The sequence below is a fragment of the Heloderma suspectum genome, chromosome 1, assembly GCF_057233095.1.
Source record: "Heloderma suspectum isolate Gila_16-S chromosome 1, 16-S_ref, whole genome shotgun sequence".
NCBI lineage: Eukaryota > Metazoa > Chordata > Lepidosauria > Squamata > Helodermatidae > Heloderma > Heloderma suspectum.
In genome coordinates, this window is record NC_139458.1 from 437,577,786 (window position 1) to 437,601,128 (window position 23,343).

A 23,343-nucleotide genomic window follows, 5' to 3' on the forward strand; every position below is an offset into this window, starting at 1 on the left:
ATATCTGCACTGAATATCAGACTGGACAGATGACTGTCACATCCGTCTCCACTTGTGCTTATTCAGTCTCTGGCTTTGTTTCTGGCTCTTTTAATTCGAGCACAACTTTTGGCTTTTCTTAGATTAGCCTTCTGCAACCTGGGGCCCACCAGATGTGTTGGACTACAGCTCCCAGTATCCTCCAGCCAGCATAGCTGTAGTCCAGCACATCTGGCAGGCCCCTGGTTGGCAAAGGCTGCCTTGGATCTTCCTATCTGCCCGTGTTGCAGCCCAGCCGGTTCTGTTCCGGCTTCAGGGGGGTGCTTTTGCGGGAATGAATGTGGATGATGCAGGCCAGCAGGCCCTGATGCTGCCCATGCGTCCCTGGCATGCTGGTGTGGACACAGCCTCCCAGCCAGCCACTACATACCTGAGCTCCAGGCAGCCTAGCTGCAGGGCCATCCCCTCGCTCACTTTGCTAGCGTAAAGCTGCATGTACTCGCTCCGGAGCTGAAAAGCCACAAGCAGAGATATGGAGATCAGTTAAGGAGGCCCGGGGCGGGGGTCTTTCTGCATGCTCACTTCCCCTTTTTTATGGCAAGGGGGTGGGCAGAACAGGGTGCACTTGGAAAACACCACATGCAGACTTTTCCCTCATTTAGTCTTGCTTGGAGGGGAGTGGGTACATTTCCCCCAGTTTCTTGGCAGCTGAAAAGGATGGGGGACCATGAACACAGGAACAGCAAATGAGCCTGGCTGCTGGATCAAACCAAAGATCAGACCAAATGTTGCCGCAGTGGCCAGCCAGAGGCCTCCAGGCAGCCAACAGGCAGGGCAGGAAGGTAAGGGCCCTCTCCCCATGGTTGCTCCCCAGAAAGTGATATTCAGGGCTACACTTCCCCTGATCCTAGAGGTCCCATACCCCCGTCATGACTAGCGGCCACTGATAACCATGTCCTCCTCCAGGGATTTGTCTGATCCCCTTTTAGACCCATCTAAGCCATCACCATATTTTGTGGCAGCAAGGTCCATAAATAAACCATGCACTGTACTTTCTTTTATCCATCCTGAATCTACATGGTAATTAGAGAGGCAAGATAACCAGAACTGTGTGTGTGAGTGGGGGTGGGGGGGGGGGAGAGGACCAAGATAACAACAATTTGAGCCCCAAATTAGCCATAAACTGAACCATCCCCAGACACAGCCTATGTTTTTCCAAGCTTTTGTTTGTAATCACAGGGACTAGACACTTGGTTTCCTGTTATGTTACAAACACAGGCTTTCAAGATAGCAAGGTCTGTGATGGACAACCAGATTCTGGGGCCATGTCTGTGAAAAACAGGCAGAGCTCTTTCAGGCAAAAGCAAGAGCAGCAGGGCACCACAGAGTGAACAGAAGCAAAGGTCAGAAGGAACTCCGGAGACTCTCCACCTGATCTCCTCCTCAGCAGGAAGGAACTCTTCTCCAGTTCTTGCAGTGTCAGCCTCACCACATATGGGGTGGGCAACCCGTGCCCTTTCCCACAGTACACAAGACACTTGCTGGAACGCTGAGTTTCCTTTGGCGGTAGGGTGAGGGATTAAGGGAAGTCAGGACTAGAACTCGTGGCTGTGGGTTGGGGGATGGGTCTGCAAGCTGAAAGGTCGGTGAATGTCAAGGCCCCAACACGCACATGCAGCTTTGTCCTTGGCTTGAGTGATGAGCAGGTCCAGCTCTGACATATAAAGCTCTCTGGTAAGCTTTGGCCCAAAGCCCTGAGCAGGAGAGCGCTTGCCGCTGCATAACACTCATTTAACCCCCAGGGTTATGAAGAAGAAAATGCATTTTTTAAAGCACAGGATGCTGTGCTGTGTGATGGCTTATTCAGGGGGTGGATTTCGAGTGACAGCGAAGGTGACAGAGTGGGAGGTTTTGGCCACAGGCACAGTCTAGACCAGGGGTGTGGAACCGCTTTCAGCCCAAGGGCCAAATTCCATTTCGGGGGCTGCATTGCAGTGGTGGGAGGGGCCAGAGGCAAAAGGGGCAGGGTGGAAATCCCCCAAATACCAGCACATTTTAGCTGAAAGCTCTGCCTTTGGAGAGGCATTTCAAAAGCCGGGAAAACATCAAAAGATCAGCGGTTGGGGGAAAGGGCGTGGGGCTAGGGGAAGGGGGCATGGCCACCTGGGGAACTCTGCATGACCAGCTTGGGACCTCATGAAGGCCAGATCTGGCCCATGGGCCTGACGTTCAACACCCCTGGTCTAGTGGGAAGGTGTCACTAAAAGAAGCAAAAGCTGTGCGAGAGCATTATTGCTCATTTCAACGGGGCTTGCGCAGGAGAAGTTCCCTCTGGATTTGGCCCCATTTGGATTTTCCTTCTCAGGCACCCAAAAGTGTGGGTCACAGCTCGACCGCTACGTGTCCAGCAGAAGAATGCTGTTCTCCATGATGACGCAAAAACATGTCAAATTCTCCACATGTGCCTGAGGGCGCCATGTTACACAGCTCATCAGGCCACACGTACTTACAGCAGGGGTAAAGCCCCTAAAGAGGGGTGTGCAAGGGCTCCCACCTGCTGGTAGAAGTAGAGAAGCGTTGTCCGGTCCTCTTGGAAGCGTTCTATGTAGTCTTCGGGGAGGTAGCGGATCTGGAGGTCATACCTGAAAGAACACAGCAGTTATTCTTCTAGCTACAATCTTTTAGTTAGATCAGCCTTCCACCAATCTGGCTGCTTCCAGATGGGTTGGATTACAACTCCCATCATCCCCAGCCAGCATGCCAATCCAGGGAAAGGTGCAACTGGCAAAACAGGTGGGCAAAAGGTAATCCTGTGCGATAGGCCAGGATTATTAGGATTCCCATATTGATGATGGGGGTCTGGGGTGGGGGCATTGAAAAAATTCCGTACCTCCACTCGGCCTCAATGTGCAAACATTCATACTTGTCTTGGACTTCGCCCACCGTCAGGTCTGGGTGAAGCCAGTGGATCTCGTCCGATTTCACATGCTTCAGGCGCAATCCGTAGCACTCGGCGAGCTGGATGTCTGGACCGATCCTCCCGCTCTGAAGGATGGATTTGATCACTTCCTGCAGTGCAAAAAATGTGGCAAGTCAGCAGGTGACGGCAGGTGGAGAGTGGAGGGGGCTGAAAACAACATGCTGGTGACAAGTTTGTGACATCGGGAGAAATAGATTCTGGAGAGCACCAACAGCTAATTAAATGGATTTGTGGTTTACCAACAATTCAGGTCCCCCCTCCCCTCAGGATTAGCCAGAGGGCACCTCTACACCAGCCTAAAATCCTGCATTTGAAACAGGGCTTTCTGCTTCTGTTTTAAATGCGGGATCACTGACTCCCTTTACATGCATCTCCTCCCCTGCCCCCCGCCTTCTCCCCGTGTCTGAGTCTTCCATTATCTCACTGCTCCTCTTGCCACTTTAACTCTTTTCACAGAGGAAACTGAAGCGGAACACGGTTATGTAAAGAGCCCGCAAACTTCTGTGAAGGAGCAATTTCAATCGCAGGATAAAAGTTCTGTGCGATGAAGCCCTGAGACTGAGACCAGAGAAGGGCATTAAAGACATCCCATTGCCTTAAAAGGAGGAAATGCGGGGCGGGGAGGAATCTGATGCACTGCAAAAAAAAAACACCTGGGGCCTTATCACTGGCACGTATGCTCTGGGAATGTTCTGTCATGGAGTCCTTATTGGCACGATGTTTTCAGATGCTCTAATGTGGCTTTGGGTACCATCTGTGAGCTCATTTATGCAAACCATCTTGGATGGTCCCAGGGCTTAACATCTGAACAGCAGAGGGAGGGAAGGAGAGAGAGATTCTGGAGACCTAAGATGATTGGGAATGAACTGTTTTCAATAAGCAAAGGCAACTAGTTACATCTAGGGAAGAATGGCTATTACGTTTTTGGAATTGTGTTTTTGTGTTAGCTGCTCTGCTTCCATAGGTAGCAGTTTCCCATCTTTGGAATTTGATTTGAATTGTGTAAAGCATAAATAGCGAGGGGTTATACAATGGGTTTTAACTTGGCTTGAATATAATGATGCAAAAAAAGAGAGAAAATGTTAATCTAGTTTTCTTTTATTAAAAAGACAGATATGAATGGCTTTGTAGCACTGTTAAAGGGGTGCCAAATTCCCACAAGGAACTCCCACTAATGTATAGGACATAGCATGCAATCCGTGCACATATGGCACTTTGAAGGAAATGGGCAGTCATTTTCATTGAGTATGAGTGTGTGTGTGGGGATTCACACTGGTGGTAGGGCAAGGAGGAGCTGGGGAGATTTTGCACTCAGAAGGTGGGGGGGATATGCGCATATTCTTTTCAGAACTCAAGGGGATTTGAGCTTATGCATTTTGAAACATAAGAATTGCTCTGGTGATGAACAAGACCAAAAGTGCATCTAGCCCAGCATTTTGTTCTCAAGAGCCAGGGTGGTGACAAGGGTTGACATGGTCAGGCACCTGCCAAGGGCCCACCCCCCAGCAGGGGCCCACTGACAAGATCCCCCTGAAGTTGCTCCTCCTCTTCACGGCTGAACCTGCTTGTCCCCCTGGCCCAGACAATGGAGGTGGTGTGAAGGACGAGCAGCAGATGCCATGGCCTCCTCGCTCCCTGGCTGTCTCTGCCCGTCCTGCAAGCAAGTGGGAGCAAGGATGGGAAAGAGGAGGGTGAGGAGGGAGAGCAGCTGGGGACCAGGTGGTGAGAAGGGAGAAGCACGGAGGGAGTGGGCCCACGGAGGGGGCCCTTCCCAAGGGCCCTCAAAACCCTGGAGCTGGCACTTGCAAGAGCAGCCCGCCAGATGTCTCGAGGAAGGTTACGAGCAGGGCATGCAGGCAACAAGCTTGCTTGCCCTGTGGCCTGTCTCCAGCAGCGGGCCTGCAGAGGTAGCCTAGCTGATGCTTTTGAACTGTGGTGCTGGAGGAAAATTCTGAGAGTGCCTTGGACTGCAAGAAGATCAAACCGGTCCATCCTCCAGGAATAAAGCCAGACTGCTCACGTGAGGGAAGGATATTAAAGGCCAAACTGAAGTACTTTGGCCACATCATGAGAAGACAGGAGACCCTGGAGAAGATGCTGATGCGAGGGAAAGTGGAAGGCAAGAGGAAGAGGGGCCGACCAAGGGCAAGATGGATGGATGATATTCTGGAGGTGACGGACTTGACCTTGGGGGAGCTGGGGGTGGCGACGGCCAACAGGAAGCTCTGGCGTGGGCTGGTCCATGAAGTCACGAAGAGTCGGAAGCGACTGAACGAATAAACAACAAATGTCCTGCAAACTCATTCTCCGAGTGCCGATCCTTGTGTCACCAGAACAGCAGTATCTGCCCACAAGATGGAGGGATCAGCATGCTTGGGGAGTGTGGAGAGCAACCCCAAGCTTTGCAGTACAAAACAACAACCCCAGATGTCAGACTGAGCATGCTCAGTGTCTATGGGATGCTGGCTGACGTGGAGGGAGAAGAAATGGAAAAGCCACGGGGAGGGAGTCTGGAATGGTGTATCTGGGGCCGGCCCTAGGATAAAGTGTGCCCCAGGTGAGGAGTGCCTTTGGTGCCACCCGCCCCACCCCATGGTCAGCTTTGCAGGGCCACCCAGAGGGTTTATGGGGCCTGGTGCAGATGTGCTGTTGGGGGCCCTGCTGCTGCCCCATACAGGGACCCCTGCATACACATCCAAAGCTGGGGGCCACATGTGAGAATTCTTGCCTGCATGGACTACATCTGAGAATTAGCATCCATTCCATTTCATATATAACTATGTAAAATATTTACTTCGTCATGGCTGGGAAGAGGTCCCATGATGCCACAGTTACATGCTGAGATTCAGTGTCATCTCACTCTTAATATACCATTTCTTCTTTTGATGAAAACTTTAAACAAAATTCCAAGAATTCTGGTGAGCAAGGTGGCAGGGTCAGGGCAGGGCCCTCAGCTTGCCAGGGCCCTCAGCTCAGTGCCCTGTGCACCACCCAGCTCACCCACCCCTCAGGCCAGCCCCGGGTGTTTCGTGGAAGAAGGCCTGGCTGGCTGGAACTCTAAGCCAAGCCTGCGCCTCACTGCTTCATCTCGCCTCCTCATCTGCGTCAATCTGCCCCAAGTTCCTTTTCTTGGTCACCAAACCTTCCCCAACCTGGTGCCCCCCAGATGTTTTGTACTTCAACTCCCATCAGCCTCAGTTAGCATAGCCAATAGTCAGGGAGGGCGCCAGGCTGAGGTAGGAGGAGACCAGAGATAGGGTTATATGATGATGAAAAGTGTGGAAAAAGGAAAGAGAGAGATGTTTTTGTTCCTGTGTCAAATCACGGTTGACAAACGGGAGTATTCATATGCCCCAGTGTACACCATGGCTACAGGATGTGGTGATGACCCCTGGATTAGATGGCTTTAAAACAGAGGTGGGCAATGTCTGGATGTTGGGGGGAGGATTGCTCCCCCAGACCCCACCAGGGGCTGCCTCCACTGAATTTGCTGCCAAAATTTGGCATAGCGGAGGCAAAAAACCTGCAATTTTAAAAGATGGTTAGACAAATTTATGGATGGGGAATGAATCTGTCGAAGACTACTGGCCCCAACAAGTGGAACCTGCAACAAATTGTTACAGCATGATGGAATACTCCTGCACTGAATAGCTGGGGTCATGAGGAGGCAGAGAATGTTTTCCTCGCCTCCTCAAACCACTAGTAATGTAAGTGCACCAGTGGAAGCAAATGACTGGTGTTTCGTGCCTCTGGGGTGCAGTGAAATTTATTTATTTAATTTATTTATTACATTTATATCCCACCTTTTTTCCTCCAAGGAACTCAAGGCAGTGTACATACTCCTCCTCCTCTCCATTTTATCCTCACAACAACAACCCTGTGAGGTGGGTTGGCTGAGAGTCTGTGACTGGCCCAAAGTCACCCAGTGAGCTTCCATGGCCGGGTGGGGACAAGAACCCGGATCTCCCGACTCCCAGTCCAGCACTCTAGCCACTACACCACACTGGCTCTCTTGAAATGCTGATCTTTGGATACACAGCTGCAGCGGGGACAAAATCAACTCCCTACCCAATGGTGGGTAGCTCAATCGTCCCTGACATGGATGATGCAGCAAGTGGGATGCAAAAAATGTGTCTCTGTATGCATGTCAACCCCTTCATGGATCACTGCCTTGTTGTGGCGAAGGGGCTTGCGTAACTCAGTGAAGCCATAAGCTATGCTGTGCAGGGCCACCCAAGACGGACAGGTCATGGCAGAGAGTTCTGACAAAATGTGGTCCACTGGAGAAGGAAATGGCAACCCACTCCAGTATTCTTGCCAAGAAAACCCCATGGAACGTATCACAAGGCTAAAAGAGATGATGCTGGAAGATGAGCCCCTCAGGTCGGAAGGTGTCCACTATACTACTGGGGAAGAGCAGAGGGAATTTCCAAGTAGCGCCAGAAACAGTGAAGCGGCTGGGCCAAACCCGAAAGGACACTCAGCTGTGGATGTGTCTGGTGGTGAAAAGAAAATCTGATGCTGTAAAGAGCAATATTGTTTAGGAACCTGGAATGTCAGATCAATGAATCAAGGTAAGCTGGAGGTGGTCAAACAGGAGATGGCAAGATTTAACATCAACATCTTGGGAACCAGCGAACTAAAATGGACAAGCATGGGCGAACTTAATTCAGGTGACCATCATATCTACTACTGTGGGCAAAAATCCCTTAGAAGAAATGGAGTAGCACTCATAGTCAATCAAAGGGTGGGAAAAGCAGTACCGGGGTACAATCTCAAATACTACAGAATGATCTGAGTACGAATCCAAGGTAAACCATTCAACATCACAGTAATTCAAGTCTATGCCCCAACCACTGAGGCCAAAGAAACTGAGGTTGATGGGTTCTATGAAGACCTACAACACCTTCTAGAACTAACACCAAAAAAAGATGTCCTCTTCATCATAGGGGATTGGAATGCTAAAGTAGGAAATCAAGAAATCACCGGGATAACAGGCAGGCATGGCCTTGGTGTACAAAATGAAGCAGGACAAAGGCTAATAGAGTTTTGCCAAGAGAACATGCTGATCATAGCAAACACTCTTTTCCAACAGCACAAGAGACGACTCTACACATGGACATCACCAGATAGTCAATATCGAAATCAGATTGATTATGTCCTTTGCAGTCAAAGATGGAGAAGCTCTATACAGTCAGTAAAAACAAGACGTGGAGCTGACTGTGGCTCAGATCATGAGCTTCTTGTTGCAAAATTTCAGCTTAAATTGAAGAATGTAGGGAAAACCACTAAACCATTCAGGTATGACCTAAATCATATCCCTGATGAATATACAGTGGAGGTGAGGAATAGATTTAAGGGATTAGACCTGATAGACAGAGTGCCTGAGGAACAATGGACAGAGGTCCGTAACATTGTTCAGGAGGCAGCAACTCAATCCATCCCAAAGAAAAAGAAATGCAAGAAAGCCAAGTGGCTGTCTGATGAAGCTTTACAAGTAGCTGAGGAAAGAAGGGAAGCGAAAAGCAAGGGAGAAAGGGGAAGATATACCCAACTGACTGCAGAGTTCCAGAGAATAGCAAGGAGAGACAAGAAGGCCTTCTTAAATGAACATTTTAAAGAAATCGAGGAAAACAACAGAATGGGAAAGACTAGAGATCTCTTCAAGAAAATTGGAGATCTCAAGGGAACGTTTTGTGCAAAGACGGGCATGATAAAGGACAAAGAAGGCAGGGACCTAACAGAAGCAGATGAGATTAAGAAGAGGTGGAAAGAATACACAGAAGAACTATACAGGAAATACCTTAATGTCCCTGATAGCCATGATAGTGCGGTCACTGAACTTGAGCCGGACATCCTCGAGAGTGAAGTCAAGTGGGCCTTAGGAAGCATTACTAACAACAAAGCTAGCAGAGATGACATTCCAGCTGAGCTATTTAAAATCCTAAAACATGATGCTGTTAAAGTGCTGCACTCAATATGCCAACAAATTTGGAACACTCAACAGCGGCCACAAGACTGGAAAAGGTCAGTTTACATTCCAATTCCAAAGAAGGGCAATGCCAAAGAGTGTTCAAACTACAGCACAATTGCGCTCATTTCACATGCCAGCAAGGTGATGCCCAAAATCCTACAAGCTAGGCTTCAGCAGTATGCGAACCGAGAACTACCGGAAGTACAAGCTGGGTTTCAGAGAGGCAGAGGAACTAGAGATCAAATCGCCAACATTGGCTGGATCATGGAGAAAGCAAGAGAATTCCAGAAAAACGTCTATTTCTGCTTCATTGACTACACTAAAGCCTTTGATTGTGTGGATCACAACAAACTGTGGCAAATTCTTAAAGTGATGGGAGTACCAGACCACCTTACCTGTCTCCTGAGAAACCTGTACGAGGGTCAAGAAGCAACAGTAAGAACCAGACAAGGAACAACCGAGTGGTTCAAAATTGGGAAAGGAGTACGACAAGGCTGCATATTGTCACCCTGCTTATTTAACTTATATGCAGAGTACATCATGAGAAATGCCGGGCTGGATGAATCACAGGTCGGAATTAAGATTGCTGGGAGAATTATCAACAACCTCCGATATGCAGACGATACCACCCTAATGGCAGAAAGCGAAGAGGATCTCAAGAGCCTCTTGTTGAGGGTGAAAGAGGAGAGTGCAAAAGCTGGTTTGAAACTCAACATTAACAAAACTAAGATCATGGCATCTGGCCCCATCACTTCCTGGCATATAGAAGGGGAAGAAATGGAAGATGTGACAGATTTTACTTTCTTGGGCTCCAAGATCACCGCAGACGGTGACTGTAGCCATGAAATTAAAAGACGCTTGCTCCTTGGGAGGAAAGCTATGGCAAACCTAGACAGCATAGTAAGAAGCAGAGACATCACCTTGCCGACAAAGGTCCATCTAATCAAAGCTATGGTTTTCCCAGTAGTAATGTATGGCTGTGAGAGCTGGACTATAAGGAAGGCTGAGCGCCGAAGAATTGATGCCTTTGAACTGTGGTGCTGGAGAAGACTCTTACGAGTCCCCTGGACTGCAAGGAGGTCAAATCAGTCCATCCTAAAGGAAATCAACCCTGAGTGCTCATTGGAAGGACAGATACTGAAGCTGAAGCTCAAATATTTTGGCCACCTAATGCGAAGAGAAAACTCTCTGGAAAAGACCCTGAAGCTGGGAAAGACTGAAGGCAAAAGGAGAAGGGGACGACCGAGGATGAGATGGCTAGATAGCATCACTGATGCAATGAATATGAACTTGAGCACGCTCCGGGAGAGAGCGCAGGACAGGAAGGCCTGGCGTGCTGTGGCCCATGGGGTCACGAAGTCGGACACGACTGAAGGACTGAACAACAACAACAACAACAACAAAATGCATGTCAAGGATTTTGAGTGAAGAGCTGAATTCCTAGGAAGGCTACTGAGAAATGGTTAACTCATCTTTTTCAAGGCGATATAAGATGTCTTTTGTACCAAGTGAAGAGCAACTGAAAACGTTCAAGAAAGAATAATTAAAAATCTGAAAAATGTAAATAAGCCTGTAAAGTAGTGCCTGTATCAAAGGGAAGATACTCAAAGGCACAAGCAGGTTCACAATGAATTCTGGGTAACATATGAAGACTAATTGACAAGGTGAGCTGGATAGGATCCAAAGAAAGAGTGTTGAACTGCAAATAACGAGTTATCTGAGGGATGAACAGCTGTAAGACTGTATGATTCAAGGTCAAATGTGTACTTGAAGTTTTTGCTTATCAGTTAATAAGCAAGAAATATTGCATGAGGTTTACACATCAAAAAGCTTGATATACAGTGGCCTAGATGAATTTATAGACTTAGGTTTAATTAGCAAATCTTGAATAAGGAGTTTTCTTCTGAAAGATATGCTTCAGAATTGATCATATCTAGCCTGAAAGGTATATATTCAAACCTTTTTGTCGGTCTCTCTTTTTTTAGGAATGTTTAGTAACAATGAGATAATACAGACTGTGAGCTAATTTATGAGACAGTAGATAATATTAGCTATGAAGTAATCGCTACACAGAAACTGTATATGTGTGATCTGTTTTTGGAACGAGGTAGCTTCTTGCCATCTATAGAGCTCACCAGGCCTGTGTACCTGTACCAGCAAGGAGTGGGCAACCTGTGCCCCCCCAGATGTTTTGGCCCACAACTCCCATCAGTCCTTGCCAGCACAGCCAGTGGCGAAGGATGATGGGAGTTGTAAGCCAAAACATCTGGAGGGACACAGGTTGCCCACCCCTGTTTTGGACTATTACGATTTGCTAACAAGACGTCTTTAGGGAATATTATTTTCTGATAAACTAGTGAGATCTAATAATCTTTAGCAATGCTCTGCTTTTAATAACAAGATTTTTAAAAATCTTATGCAATATGTTATACTTTGAGGTATATATTTTAGAATAAAAATGAAAAATGGATCCAAAGACTTTTCCTTTATTAATTATTGTTAGTACAAAACCAAAAAATGAGCTCACCTAAACCCAGCATTTGGTATATCCGTTGTCTGAAGTGTATTAATTAGCAATAGATAGTTAACTGGCAGCCAAATGCTCCCTAGTACTAGAACTATAGATTCAAACTCAGCAAAGCTCAGAATTTGTAGCAAGCAGTGAACGCAGGGACATGTTGTACGCACTCCTCGGGGGTCTTGGGATCAGCGGGAGAGGACGCAGCAGTCAGGCATGCTCCATCACACCTGGATACAGTTCCAGCTGAGAGTTCCCCGCCTATGGGGAGGAGCTGTAGCTCAGTGGTGGAGCCCTTGCTTTGCATGCAGAAGATCCCAGGTACAATCCCCGGCTTCTCCAGGCAGGGCTAGGAAAGAATCCTGCCTGAAAAACTGGAGAGCCGCTGCTGCCAATCCGTCTCAACAATATTGGCTAGATGGACCAATGAGCTAACTCATATAAAGCAACTTCCATTCCTGTGCTCCTCCTACCAATTGTCACTGCTGAAGATTTCAGAGGAAGCAGCAGCCCTTATACTGTTTCTTGATCCAACCCCATGACCTGCTGGACTTCGCAACTTAAGAATCTAGCACTTGGGTGTTGCTTTATTTTTCCTCCTCCCTCCCAATCCCCTTTCCTTTTGTGTCATGTCTTTCAGACTGCAAGCCCACCATCTTATTTCTCACCTTTCTAAGCCACCCTGGGAGCCTTTTTCTGGCTGAAGGGTGGTATGGAAATGCTATAAATAAATAAAGGGTGGGCATTTTGCCCGCTTGAATGAAGCCACCGCCCCAAAGCTCAGCACACCCTTCCCCAGGCCGAATGGGGCCATCAGTGGCCTGCCTGGCTCACCCGGATCTCCGTCATGACGGTGCACTTCACCAGCTTGAAGTTCTTGCCCATGTTGAAACTGCTGCTGTGGAAGCAGACCTTCAGGATCCGGACCTCGTCTTTGTCGATGTCGATGGGCACGGCCACCATGGTGGGCTCCGAGGGCCCTGCCAGGCTGAAGCAGCTGCGCAGCGAATTTGCCCTCAGCCGGCTCAGGGCCTCCGGCAGTCCGGACATCATCGTGAGCGACGGGGTGCTAAAGCCAGAGCATCACTTCCTGGGAAGAAGGGAGGCAAGGCGGGAGGAGAGTCAGCAGGGGACCAGCCCGGAGCGGAGCTATGGAGCTGTGCGCTGTGTCAGGGGGTCTCGAGTCTCAGGCCTGTGGGCCAAATCCAGCCATCCAGGATTCCCCACGTCCCCTTTCCTTGGCCCCACCCCCTTTTCCTCGGCTACTGACCATTTGGTAGTTTCCTAGAGTTTTGCAGTTCTTTTCCCTATCCTAAAAGGTTGAAATCCCTCTCCTAAGGCTTAGTTATTGGCAGTAAGGGCATTTATTTACTTACTTACAACATATACTGGCCACCTTTCAGGGCAAAAGCCCTCCCACAGCAGCATACAGCAGTAAAACCAATACAATATTAAAAGTGATAAAAACACAATAAACACAGTAATAAAAACCAACAACAAAACCGGCAATAAAACAGCAACAAAACAATCCTATAAGGAGAAGCCCAGAGTGGAAAAGTATGTTTTCAAGGCCTTTCTAAAAGTCTGCAATGATGGAGCATGGCGGACCCCCAATGGCAACTTATTCCAGTGCTGTGGGGCCACTGCGGAGAAGCCCCTCTCATGTGTGGTCACCCGTCTAACATTTAGCTTTAAATTAAAACGTGCTAGTATTTGTCTTCAGCCTCACCCACCACTTGAATGAGGCCCCTGAGAGCTTCTCCGAAGTTGGGCTTGGCCAATTTCAGAGAGGTTCAACACCCCTGTGCTATATGACATGTTTTTAAAAAGCCATGTTCAGAAGAGCTGAATTCTGCAATTGTGCACCAAGGCGAGCTAAATTATACACACACGCATGTGAATTTCCCCAAAATTCAACCCATGAGAACATTTGGCTCATCTCAGAAGTGGCTGACCACATCTGCAGAACTGAAACCAGGCTGGGAAGGGGTTCCTTTGTGGCTGGAAGCCACCACAGCAAATATTTGTGCCTGAAAGAGAGGCTGTGTTTCTGAAAGGTCTGACTGCCGCAGGTGAACGGCACGTGAGCGGCTCCCGCTGTTGACCATCCCCTCGAAGCCTCAGAAAGCCGTCCGGGGCTATGGTCTACTGCTGGCCCTTGAAGCAACACGCTCTGGGAAGCTCACACAAGGCAGCCAGAAGTGCTTCTAAAGTAGTGCTTCTGGTGGTTTCCCAGCTCCCCTGCGTGGAGGCTGCAGTGGTTAGGTCCTTGTAAACAGATATAGGCTCCATACACGGTAAGACAGAAAGAAGTGGAGGTATGCTGACCCATGAACAGGGCTCAGGGAGCAGACCCAAAGGTCCCGGAAGCCTTCTTCTACCATGTCTGGCGCTCCAAGTCCCACCAGGCAGCTGGGTCCAGCCACCATTTTGATTTCCCACAATTGCCCTACCCAGTGTTGAGCTGTGGCACTGTGGGAGTTTAAGATGGCCATCCGACCCAGCCACCGATGGCTCCAGGTTTTGCAGAGGCCTTGGGCAAGGCGCCCTCCACGGCCCCCCTCCCTCAAAGCCTGCCTTCCCACGGCCAGCGTCCCCAGCTGCAATTGCTCCTCATCCCCATCACTGTTACCCCTTCCTCGCCTGACTGGCAGAGACAGCCAGGGAGCAAGGCGGCCATGGTTCTCCCGCTCCTCCTTCCCACCACCTCCATTGTCGGGGCCAGAGAGAGAGGCAGGTGAACAAGCACGTTGCTATGATGAAGAGGAGCAAGCCCAGGGGGCTCTGGCCAGTGTGCCCCTGCTGGGGTCTGGGCCCTTGGCAGGAGCCCAGCCAGGCCTACCGTTGACGCCGGCCCTGGAACCAGCTGTCTGGTGTTGCCCAGAGCATTGTTGCTGCCTGCAAAATAGCCACGTAACCACAGCAGGGCCCACCAATGGAGATGGGGGAGGGGGCAGCAGCGGGCACCACACCTAGAACCCCCCCCGCCCAATCCTGGAATTGGCCCTGTTCAACTGTACCTATTTTCCAGGGACAGTTGCTATTTTTCCAGTGTCCATCCCAGGTAAACCACTGTTCTGATCTAGTCCCTACTTTGCCCTTGGGGCAGGTTGAGAGAACGCCTGCTGGCAAAAGTGCTGTGAGTCTCACACAATGCTTGCACATAGGAGAGCATGTGCTTCGTTTCCATTTCCACATGCTCCCCCACCCCACCCCAGCCTCTCTGCAGATAACCAATGCCACCAAATTGCCGCCATTCTGTAATAAGGAGAACCAGATCCACAGAGAGATTAAATGCTGATCTTTTTTTCTTTTTTTTTCAGAAAAGGAAACAGTTTGGGTCATGATATCAAGATGCTTGTGTCAGAAAACGCCTGGGCAGGATGGACCCCTTAAAGGAATACTGTGAAGAGCCTTCAGCAATGTGCAATAGGGTTGGGGGTGCTCAGGCAGAGGGAGAAGACATAGAAAAGGGTGACCCCTGACTCCTCATTTTTACCTGTGAAATGTTGCAGGCAAGAGATGCTTTTTTCTGTGTTATATTGGGAGGCACCGTTCCAAACTTACATGTGCTTTTACCGATACGTTTACACCCACTGAGGAGCTCTGGGATGATCTGTGCTGTAGGGCGCCTGATGAGGCCATCACTTCGGCAGCTCCCCCCCATTGCTCCAGACCTCCCTGGCTCTCTTCCTTGCTGTTGCTGCCTGTTCACCTGGTCTCTCCAAATGTGCAAGCAGCAAAAGAACAGGGGGGAGGACGGAGAGAGGGTGCCTCTCCTTGCCTGACCCTCTCCCTCTGGGTAGATTGGGCACAGCAGAAAAGGGATCACCATGGCAAAGTGGTGGGCCCACGCAGGGTATCCTGAGGGCAAAAGATTGTCCTCGGCTGCCCCAGCGGCCAGGACTAGATCAAATGGCCTGAAGTTACAAGAGGGCGCATTTGGTTCCCCACATCAAATAGGGGGTTGGACTAAATGGCTTACAAAATTCCCTCCAGCTCTTTGAACTTATGATCCACCCCCCTCCCAAATCTGGAGCCAACACTGGAAGAGCCCCACCCCTACCCACAAAGATGCCCACCCCTGCATGAGGTGCAATCGAATTATCTGATCATCCCCTATGCGGAAAGAAGAGAGAGGGGAAGCAGGACCATTCCACCAGGCCTGCTGAAAGATTACATCGTGTTTTTCCTCTTCCCTCCCCATCCCGTCTTCCTTGCATGTCATGTCTTTTAAGCCTGCGGACAGGGACTGTCTTCTTTTACTCGTTGTGTGTAAGCTGCCCCAGGAGTCTTTCCGACTGAGGATCGGGACAATTTTTTTTTAAACAGATAAATATGGCAGCATTACCCATCTCTCTTGGTGCCTGGCCAGAAGGGGGCAAGTCTAGAAATAAGCTACGCTGTGAAAAGTGGAAGCGTCTACAGAAATAAAGGGAAACATTTTGCATCGCCCTAAAAATCAGGATTTCTCTCTCTCTCTCTCTCTCTCTCTCCTTTTTCCCCTCTCACCTTAAATGAGCATTTTACAATTGTACAAATCCAGACTCATGGAGGATACACAGAAAATGCTCCCTGTCGATGTATCTATCTGTGCTGGGAAATATTGCACCTGTTGAATTCGTGCCTGATAAGAAGCTATCAGAGCTTCTGGGCCTCTGCCCAGGGGAGGGGGGATGAGCAAGTTTGCTTTTTGCAACATCTTGCCTGATGAAGAGATCTAGAGATATTGAAAGCGTGTACATTTCTTGTGCTCTTTCGGCTGGCCTAACGAAGGTATTGCGCCAATTCCAACGTCTAAGTTTGGGGAGCGGCCCCTGGCCCGACGGGCACTAGGGGGTGACAGAGCCGCACAAACCCGCTCTGAGGGTGCAGCCCCGAGAGGAGCCAGTTGATCTGCAGAGCGTGTGACTCTCACAAGTACATGCGCTTCCGAGGAGAGAGACTGCGCTGGCTGGCTCCTCCAACCTGCTGCCACCCGCAACTGCTTGCCAATTTCATCTCTCCATCTGGTCCCCAACGTTGGCGCTTCTGCTCCCTGTTAATAAGGACTCTGAGCTGGAGGACAGGGGTGGGCGGATGCAGTGGGGGACATGACATCTCCCCTTTGGCTTCTTTGCTTCTAAAATCCTCCTCCTCCCTCTTTTTCTTCCTCCTCCTCCTTTTTTCTTCTCCTTCTCCTGCTTCTGCTTCTCTTGTTGTTCAGTCGTTAAGTCGTGTCCAACTCTTCGTGACCCCATGGACCTTAGCACGCCAGGCCTTCCTGTCCTCCGCTCTCTCCTGGAGCGTGCTCAGGTTCATATTCATTGCATCGGTGATGCTATCTAGCCATCTCATCCTCTGCCGTCCCCTTCTCCTTTTGCCTTCAGTCTTTCCCAGCATCAGGGTCTTTTCCAGAGAGTTTTCTCTTCACATTAGGTGGCCAAAATATTTGAGCTTCAGCTTCAGGGTCTGTCTTTCCAATGAACAGTCAGGGTTGATTTCCTTTAGGATGGACTGATTTGACCTCCTTGCAGTCCAGGGGACTCGTAAGAGTCTTCTCCAGCACCACAGTTCGAAAGCATCCATTCTTCGGCGCTCAGCCTTCCTTATAGTCCAGCTCTCACAGCCATACATTACTACTGGGAAAACCATAGCTTTGATTAGACGAATCTTTGTCAGCAAGGTGATGTCTCTGCTTCTTACTATGCTGTCTAGGTTTGCCATAGCTTTCCTCCCAAGGAGCAAGCGTCTTTTAATTTCATGGCTACAGTCACCGTCTGCGGTGATCTTGGAGCCCAAGAAAATAAAATCTGTCACTGCTTCCATTTCTTCCCCGTCTATATGCCAGGAAGTGATGGGGCCAGATGCCATGATCTTCGTTTTTTTAATGTTGAGTTTCAAACCAGCTTTTGCACTCTCCTCTTTCACCCTCAAACTTGAGCACGCTCCGGGAGAGAGCGCAGGACAGGAAGGCCTGGAGTGCTATGGTCCATGGGGTCACGAAGAGTCGGACACGACTGAACGACTGAACAACAACACTTTCACCCTCAACAAAAGGCTCTTTAGATCCTCTTCGCTTTCTGCCATTAGGGTAGTATCATCTGCATATCTCAGGTTGTTGATAATTCTCCCGGCAATCTTAATTCCGACCTGTGATTCATCCAACCTGGCGTTTCTCATGATGTACTCTATATAAATTAAATAAGCAGGGCGACAATATACAGCCTTGTCATACTCCTTTCCCAGTTTTGAACCAATCGGTTGTTCCATGTCTGGTTCTTACTGTTGCTTCTTGACCCTCGTACAGGTTTCTTAGGAGACAGGTAAAATGGTCTGGTACTCCCATCTCTTTAAGAATTTGCCACAGTTTGTTGTGATCCACAAAAGGAGAAGGGGACGGCAGAGGATGAGATGGCTAGATAGCATCACGGATGCAATGAATATGAACTTGAGCACGCTCCGGGAGAGAGCGCAGGACAGGAAGGCCTGGCGTGCTATGGTCCATGGGGTCATGAAGAGTCGGACACGACTGAACGACTGAACAACAACAACAACAACACAATCAAAGGCTTTAGCGTAGTCAATGAAGCAGAAATAGACGTTTTTCTGGAATTCTCTTGCTTTCTCCATGATCTAGCCAATGTTGGCGATTTGATCTCTAGTTCCTCTGCGAAACCCAGCTTGTACTTCCGGTAGTTCTCAGTTCGCATACTGCTGAAGCCTAGCTTGTAGGATTTTGAGCATCACCTTGCTGGCATGCGAAATGAGTGCAATTGTACGGTAGCTTGAACACTCTTTGGCATGCTCTTCTTTGGAATTGGAATGTAAACTGACCTTTTCCAGTCTGGTGGCCACTGTTGAGTGTTCCAAATTTGTTGGCATATTGAGTGCAGCACTTTAACAGCATCATCTTTTAGGATCTTAAATAGCTCAGCTGGAATACTGTCATCTCCGCTAGCTTTGTGGTTAGTAATGCTTCCTAAGGCCCACTTGACTTCACTCTCGAGGATGTCCGGCTCAAGTTCAGTGACCGCACTATCATGGCTATCAGGGACATTCAGATCTTTCCTGTATAGTTCTTCTGTATATTCTTTCCACCTCTTCTTAATCTCATCTGCTTCTGTCCTTTATCATGCCTGTCTTTGCACAAAACGTTCCCTTGAGATCTCCGATTTTCTTGAAAAGATCTCTAGTCTTTCCCATTCTATTGTTTTCCTCGATTTCTTTGCATTGTTCATGTAAGAGGGCCTTCCTGCCTCTCCTTGCTATTCTCTGGAAATCTGCATTCAGTTGGGTATATCTTCCCCTTTCTCCCTTGCTTTTCGCTTCCCTTCTTTCCTCAGCTACTTGTAAAGCCTCATCAGACAGCCACTTGGCTTTCTTGCATGTCTTTTTCTTTGGATGGATTGAGTTGCTGCCTCCTGAACAATGTTACGGACCTCCGTCCATCGTTCCTCATGCTCTCTATCTATCAGGTCTAATCCCTGAAATCTATTCCTCACCTCTGCTGTATATTCATAAGGGATATGATTTAGGTCATACCTGAATGGTTTGGTGGTTTTCCCTACGTTCTTCAATTTAAGCCGTAATTTTGCAAGAAGCAGCTCATGTTCTGAGCCACAGTCAGCTCCAGGTCTTGTTTTTACTGACTGTATAGAGCTTCTCCATCTTTGACTGCAAAGGACATAATCAATCTGATTTCGATATTGACCATCTGGTGATGTCCATGTGTAGAGTCGCCTCTTGTGCTGTTGGAAAAGAGTGTTTGCTATGATCAGCGTGTTCTCTTGGCAAAACTCTATTAGCCTTTGTCCTGCTTCATTTTGTACACCAAGGCCATGCTTGCCTGTTATCCCGGTGATTTCTTGACTTCCTACTTTGGCATTCCAATCCCCTATGATGAAAAGGACATCTTTTTTGGGTGTTAGTTCTAGAAGGTGTTGTGGGTCGTCATAGAAACGATCAACCTCAGCTTCTTCGGCCTCAGTGGTTGGGGCATAGACTTGAATTACTGTGATGTTAAGTGGTTTGCCTTGGATTCGTACTCAGATCATTCTGTCATTTTTGAGATTGTACCCCAGTCCTGCTTTTCCCACCCTTTTGTTGACTATGAGTGCTACTCCATTTCTTCTAAGGGATTCTTGCCCACAGTAGTAGATATGATGGTCACCTGAATTAAATTCGCCCATGCCTGTCCGTTTTAGTTCACTGATTCCCAAGATGTTGATGTTCAGTCTTGCCATCTCATGTCTGACCACCTCCAGCTTGCCTTGATTCATTGATCTTACATTCCAGGTTCCTAAACAATATTGTTCTTTACAGCATTGGATTTTCTTTTCACCACCAGACACATCCACAGCTGAGTGTCCTTTCGGGTTTGGCCCAGCCGCTTCACTCTTTTTGGTGCTACTTGGAAATTCCCTCTGCTCTTCCCCAGTAGTATATTGGACACCTTCTGACCTGAGGGGCTCATCTTCCGGCATCATCTCTTTTAGCCTTGTGATACGTTCCATGGGGTTTTCTTGGCAAGAATACTGGAGTGGGTTGCCATTTCCTTCTCCAGTGGACCACATTTTGTCAGAACTCTCCGCCATGACCTGTCCGTCTTGGGTGGCCCTGCATGGCATAGCTTATGGCTTCACTGAGTTATGCAAGCCCTTTCGCCACAACAAGGCAGTGATCCATGAAGGGGTCTCTACTTTCTGCTTCTCTACTTTCAAACTAATCAGAGTTTCTTGGCGAGGGACACAGGCAGCACAACAGCCATCTTGGGCTAAGTCGTGACTGAGCTGACTCACAACCCTTGTCCTTTAAGGGTTGTGAACCAAGGGAGAATTTCAGCAGTTTCCACTTCACCCCTCTTAATGCTGCAGCAGAGAGAAAAGCTGCAGCCTGCAAAACTTTGTTTCTTGGTCACACAGGTGTCGTGCCTCCTTCCTTTGAGGAACTCAAGACAGCAGGCATGAGATGATCTCTGTTTATCCTCACGACAACCTTGTAAGGTAGACTGGGCTGATAGGCAGAAACGTGTCCATGTTCAGTAAGCCACGGAGCGATACAGGGGCTTGAATGTGGGCTTCCCACACATCCAAACACCAGGCCCTAGCCCAGGGATGTTGAACCCCTTTGGATAAGCTCTCGGGGCCGTATTGCAGTGGTGGGCGGATCCAGGTGCTTATCTACGGAACAAATAAAGGGTTGTGGCCTTAGGAAATGGCTTTGTATGGAGTTGGGTCACCGGAGCTGCCCGGGATCGAACCTGGGACTTTCCCGCACACAGCGCATTGGTGCCACCCCCAAACTATGCGGCCTCCCCCGGTCTGAGCTAGGGACTTGCCCGGGCCGCTGTCTCAGCTACTCGCATCTGCCACCTCTGCTTGCAGGCGCACCACCGAAAGGGGAGGAGCTCCTGTGTCCAGGACAGGGCCCCAGCTGGGGAGTTCTTGCCGGCACGCAGGGCAGTCTGTTGGACTGGCACAAGCGACGCCCTGACGCAGCCTTCCTCACCCAGGCGCCCGCCAGCTGCACGGACTGCAACTCCCGTTGGCCGTGCTGGCTGGGAATGATGGGAGTTGCGGTCCAGCACTTCTCAAGGCTGGCAGGGTTGGGGAAGCTGTTCTTACCAAGAAGGGTCTAAGCTTTGTGGCTTCTGGATCAGCCTTGGCAGGTGATGGCAGAGCGGAGGGCAGCGGGGGCGGCGGGGGGAACTCAGCCATCGTTCCAGCCCATCTTGCTGTGGGGGGGAGGGAGGGTGGCAGACCCCCCCCCCTTGCCAGCCCTGGACCTGAATACTAAAATACCCCAGAGCGACTCCTGCGTGAGGCGACCTCCTCCTTCCTTCTAATCCCTCCTCAAAATCCGCCTTTCCATGAAGCCCTCAGCCAGGGCCTGTGTCACGGGTGGGCATGGTGGGCCCCCTGCCAAGGGCCCACCCCCCCTCAGGGGCCTGCTGGCAAGAGCCCCCTGGTGCTGCCGCTCCTCGTCACCCTGGCAACCTGCCTCTTGCTCTGGCCCAGGCCACGGCGGTGGCGCAGAGGGGGAGCCGCAGTTGCCCCTGCCCGTGCCCTCACTGGCTCTCTGCCTGTCCACTGAGCAGTGAGGGGCAGCAAGGAAGAGACAGAGGAGGAGCAGCAACAGATCATGGCGCTGAGGAGGCTCTCTCACTGGGGGGGGCACTGAGGGGGTCTCGCCTGAGGGCCCTCAAAAACCTGGGGCCTTTGGCACAGGCCCCATGCTGTGCCTTTCTCCAGCCCGACACGCATGGTACGACTGAACCACACCCCGCTTCCACGCAAGGACTTTGGCTTTGCTGCTTGGCCCTCCTCCGCAACCACAGCTTTGCTGCAGTCCACGTAAGTGCCCGGGCCCCTCCAGCGCCATTGTTCCTCCTTCCACATTCTGCCCCCCCCCCGCCCCCTGTTGCGGTGGGGAAGAGGCGACTGTAGGTTCCTTCCAGCAGATGCCTGTCTGTTGGCTTTTGCTATACGGCACTATGGATGTTGGTGGCTCTGTATAAATAATACCAGTACTAAAGGCGACAACAATAATCATTGTTCCCTCTAACAGCACTCTTGGCCACCCTGTGCTGACAGCTTAAAAGGGTTCTGCCAACTCAGGGAACCAGGGAAGTTGAAAGGGTTCTGCTCCCCAGATATGTGGAAAAATACTTCTTTAAAAAACAGCAGCAACAATGAAACCCTTCCAATAAAGGCTGTGCACGCAGAAAGCCTTCCTGTGATATCAGAATGTTAGAAAGAGTTAAATGTCTTAGAATCATAGAATAGTAGGGTTGCAAGGGGCCTACAAGGCCATCAGGTCCAACCCCTGCTCAATGCAGGAATCCAAGTCAGAGCATCCCTGGCAGGTGGCTGTCCAGCCTCGTCTTGAATGCCTCCAGTGTGGGAGAGCCCACCACCTCCCCAGGTCATGGGTTCCATTGTCGCATTGCTCTAACAGGCAGGAGGTTTTTCCTGATGTTCAGCTGGAATCTGGCTTCCTGTAACTTGAGCCCATTCTTCCGTGTCCTGCGCTCTGGGATGGTCGAGAAGAGATCCTGGCCTTCCTCTCTGTGACAACCTTTCAAGGACTTGAAGAGCGCTATCCTATCTTCCCTCAGCCTTCTCTTCTCAAGGCTAAATATGCCCAGTTCTTTCAGTCTCTCCTCATTGGGCTTTGTTTCCAGTCCCCTGATCATCTTCGTTGCCCTCCTCTGAACTCTCTCCAGCTTGTCTGCATCCTTCTTAAAGTGCAGTGCCCAGAACTGAACATAGTACTCCAGAGGAGGCCTAACCAGTGCTGACTAGAGGGGAACTAGTACTTCCCGGGATTTGGAAGCTCTGCTTCTATTAATGCAGCCCAAAATGGCATTTGCCTTTTTTGCAGCCACATCACATCGTTGGCTCATATTAGCTTGTGATCTACAACAATTCCAAGATCCTTCTCACTTGTAGTGTTTTTGAGCCACGTATCCACTGTCTTGTAACTGTGCATTTCATTTCTTTTTCCTAGGTGCAGAACTTGGCATTTATCCCTATTAAATGTCATTCTGTTATTTTCTGCCCAGCACTCCAGTCCATCAAGATCACTTTGAATTTTGTTTCTGTCTTCCAAGGTATTAGCTATCCCACCCAATTTTGTGTCATCTGAAAATTTGATCAGCGTTCCCTGCACCTCCTCCTCCAAGTCATTAATAAAAGTGTTGAAGAGCACTGGGCCCAGGACTGAACCCTGCGGTACCCCACTCGTTACCTCTCCCCAGTTTGAGAAGGTCCCATTGATAAGCACTCTTGGAGTCCGATTCTGTAGCCAACTGTGGATCCACCGGATCGTTGTTTCCTCTAGCCCACTTTGAGCTAGTTTGCTCATCAGGAAATCATGGGGCACTTTGTCAAAAGCTTTGCTGAAATCGAG

General features: G+C 49.5%; 1 protein-coding gene across 5 annotated transcripts in view; it reads right to left on the minus strand.

Annotated features, from left to right (window-relative positions):
• Positions 1-23,343, minus strand: part of PTK2B (protein tyrosine kinase 2 beta) — a 107,073-nt gene that overhangs the window by 39,012 nt on the left and 44,718 nt on the right. For all 5 annotated transcript variants that reach the window (XM_084829522.1, XM_084829524.1, XM_084829523.1 and 2 more), the window contains exons 2-5: positions 12,286-12,541; positions 2,870-3,048; positions 2,534-2,621; positions 410-489 (exon numbers count right to left, since the gene is read on the minus strand). In XM_084829522.1, coding sequence (XP_084685648.1) covers positions 410-489; positions 2,534-2,621; positions 2,870-3,048; positions 12,286-12,504 — 566 coding nt within the window. In that variant the 5' untranslated portion in view covers positions 12,505-12,541. The remainder of the gene's footprint in view (positions 1-409; positions 490-2,533; positions 2,622-2,869; positions 3,049-12,285; positions 12,542-23,343) is intronic.